Source organism: Cariama cristata, unplaced genomic scaffold (genome assembly GCF_000690535.1).
Source record: "Cariama cristata isolate BGI_N322 unplaced genomic scaffold, ASM69053v1 scaffold9764, whole genome shotgun sequence".
Lineage (NCBI taxonomy): Eukaryota > Metazoa > Chordata > Aves > Cariamiformes > Cariamidae > Cariama > Cariama cristata.
The window spans coordinates 45,864-48,895 of record NW_009612352.1 but is presented as its reverse complement, the minus strand read 5'-3'; the positions used below and the strand labels follow the sequence as shown (position 1 = coordinate 48,895).

General features: G+C 52.5%; 1 protein-coding gene across 1 annotated transcript in view; it reads left to right on the top strand.

Annotated features, from left to right (window-relative positions):
• LOC104160464 (disintegrin and metalloproteinase domain-containing protein 19-like) overlaps positions 1-2,492 on the top strand; it is a gene marked incomplete at its 5' end in the record, with an annotated part of 9,959 nt that extends 7,467 nt beyond the window's left edge. The window contains 3 exons of the mRNA XM_009698591.1: positions 186-349; positions 1,123-1,140; positions 2,441-2,492. Coding sequence (XP_009696893.1) covers positions 186-349; positions 1,123-1,140; positions 2,441-2,492 — 234 coding nt within the window. The remainder of the gene's footprint in view (positions 1-185; positions 350-1,122; positions 1,141-2,440) is intronic.
• Positions 2,493-3,032: the final 540 nt, after the last annotated feature.

Here is a 3,032-nt window from a genome sequence, read left to right as displayed (position 1 = left end):
AGTGGGCATGGTGGCGTTGGGTAGAAGGTTGGACTTGATGATCTTTGAGGTCTCTTCCAACCGTAATGATTCTATGATTCTATGATTCTATGACATCATCTGCAGCAGGGGAGAGAGGTTTTGTAGGAGGTCATTGGATGCTCCTCTAAGGAAGTTGTCTCTCCCCACACACTTTGTGATCCCAGGTCATCCCAAAGCACCAGCCACCCCGTCGACCGCTGCCTGGAGGTCCTCTTTTGGCCAAAGAACTCCCTCCTGCACATGGACAGACCCTGCTGGTCATGGTCCCTCCTACCAACTTCAAGGCGTCAGGTACAAGTGCCATGAGCCACCCCACGAGGCCGTTAAAGTAAGTTGAGAGAGGAGTTGAGCTATCTCCTACCACTGCTGGGGTTCTGCAGGTGGAGACAGTGGGGGGTCTTGTGGGTCACGTCTGGGTGGGACATCCCAAATGTCATTGTGGTATGCTCTGGTCTGCCCTCGTGGTGTCTTCACTGTGACCTGGGTTCCTCCTGCTCCTCCCTGATATGGCTGTGCGTACAGGCCAGGCTGCTGAGGAGCAGGAGGAATGCTCTGTCCTCTGGGCTGTGTGCGTCTGTGTGTGCTGTGGGAGCTACAGAGGAATTCAAAGCCCACCAACTTTGGGGTAACTGGCCTGTAGGGCATTGTGGATCTTTGGTATGGGGCATTTGGGGGCAGCAGCAAAAGGTAGGAAGGAAATTAGAAGACATCCCAAATTCTACTACCTGAGGAGGAACTGCAACCCAAGTGTTTGTCCAGATGGGGATGCTACATGCATAAACCATCCTGTGACCGTGCTCCTTTCTGCATGGTGCAGGAGAAAAGCCTGCCCACCTGAGCAAGGTACCTGCAGGTGCCTGGGGTGTGAGCCATGCCTCCACCTGGCAGGCCTCCACAGGGTTTGGCCAAGGTTGGCCAACGGTGACCAAGGTTGGGACGTTGGGTCTTGTAAGGGCCTGATGGGTTAAGGGAGGTGCCATCCTTTCGGAATGCATGTGGTCTCCCATCCCAGAGCACGGAGGGAGCTGTTGGTGTTCTGCTGGGGGACAGTGGAGTGAAGGGATGGACATTGATGCTCTCTTTCATCTTTCCTCCCTGCAGACCGATGCCACCTCAAAGGTGAGTCACAGCACCACGTAGGACCATGGGGACTGCTTGTGGGGGGGATGGCCTCTGGTTAAGTATTGGACTGGGAATCAGGAGACTCGGGACTAAAAGTCTGCCTTCCCAGAGGCTCCTAGGTGAGCAGGACAAAGCCCCTCTGGGTACCCCAGCAACAGCAGGGCTTGGGCACCTGTGTCCAAGGGAACGGAGGATGTGGATTTTCCAGTTCGGAGCTGGGAGATTAAATCCAAGTCCTTTACAATGGCACTACTTCTTGCAACTCTTGCTATGCTGCTAAATCCTCCAGATATAGGTCAGCGGAGCCTCACGAGATCACCCTTGCATCCACTTCTGCTAGCCAGGCTTGTGGGTCTTATGCAGCCATGGGGAGAAGGCATCGTGCTGGACTGAAGTTGGCCCTCATCCCCAGACAGTCTGTTTGCTAACTACTGCTTTGACCTTCTTTTACACTATTTTAGGTTCTTATACCTTTGTAGTTACTACCACAAAGAGGCTGAATATGCCCCAAAATTTCTCAGTGAAACTCAATCCCTATAGCTCATCTCTTCCAGTGGATAAAACAGGGCTGTTCTGTGGTCCCAAAAGAAGAAGACTTGGCACCACCGGGAAGCCAAACTCAAATCCCTTCCCCAAACGGTGTAGTTTTGTCCTTGCTGCCTGCTGAGAACAGTCCCTGGCCATCCTCTCTTGAAACGGTGCCCGTGTCAGAAAATGTAGACTGGCAGGACCAGACTTGTGCCAGGGAGGCGAATGTGCCCATGTCCTGGTCCATATTCGTTACTTGGCAACACCAATATGCTAGGAGAGGGCCAGGGAACTGTTGTCTTTCCTGGATGGATGAGGTGAGGGATTTCATGAATTCCCAGGATACACTATAGGGTCTGTGTGGGGTTGGTTGGTTTGGTGATGTCTCTTGGTAGTGCACCAACCACCTTGACTGTTCTTGGGAAGCCAAGGGCTGTAACCCCTTGGGGGACATCACTCCCACAGTTGGTGGGCTCCCAGTTCTTACTGCTGGGTCCTGCCTGGTGGCATCACATGCTTTGGTGGACTCTGGGTCCTGTCATGGTTTTGAGGTTACGCCAAAGGAAAATACCTCAAAGCGGTACAATTTGGGGTTGTATCTTTGAGAGAGGACATGGCTGACCATGACAGTCCCAGGTCCCCTCTGGTCTCAGGGACAGCAGCTGGTCTGTCTTCCCTGAGCTGTGGAAGGATGGTTGCGGTGGACGTGGTGGATGCTTGGTCTCTGCACTCAAATGAGTTGTCTCCTTTCTCTTTCTTCTCGTTCTAGGCCAGTCCCAGCCATCAAAGTCCAATCAACCTCCTTCCCCTTGAAGAAGTGACAAACCAAGGACACCTTAAGCCCATTCTTCCTGAGCTGGCTCTCCCGATTTGCACTGCTGCTGGCGACAGGGCTCTTTTAATTGTCTCTTGTTTTATTTGTCTTTTGATACCAGAGGACTATTTTTATAAGACAGAATATGTATTCAGCACAAAAACTGTAGTGTTGGGGGGAGGAGAGGGGAAATCGGTACCGTGATATAACTAAGGGTTGGGGTGGGTTGGTGGTGGGGTTCCCATGATGGAAACTCCACCACAGCTCCTGGCATCGGTTCCTGGCCAATTTAACCCCCAGCTTTAGTTTCTCCTTGACATTGCACATGGGCTGGGCTGGGGTGACTCGGAGTCAAGCAAACATCCAACACTGATGAAAGATGCTGACGACAGTGGCAGCAAAAGCCGTGTAATATCCTTCTAGCTACCTCCTCCTTCTCCTCCAGGCCTGGTGAAACCCCTCCACCACCCATTGCCACCAGAGTTCAATGCTGGGCATTGTCTCCGGGGAGACATTTGCCATGGGAGAAAAGTGATTTCCAGATTGG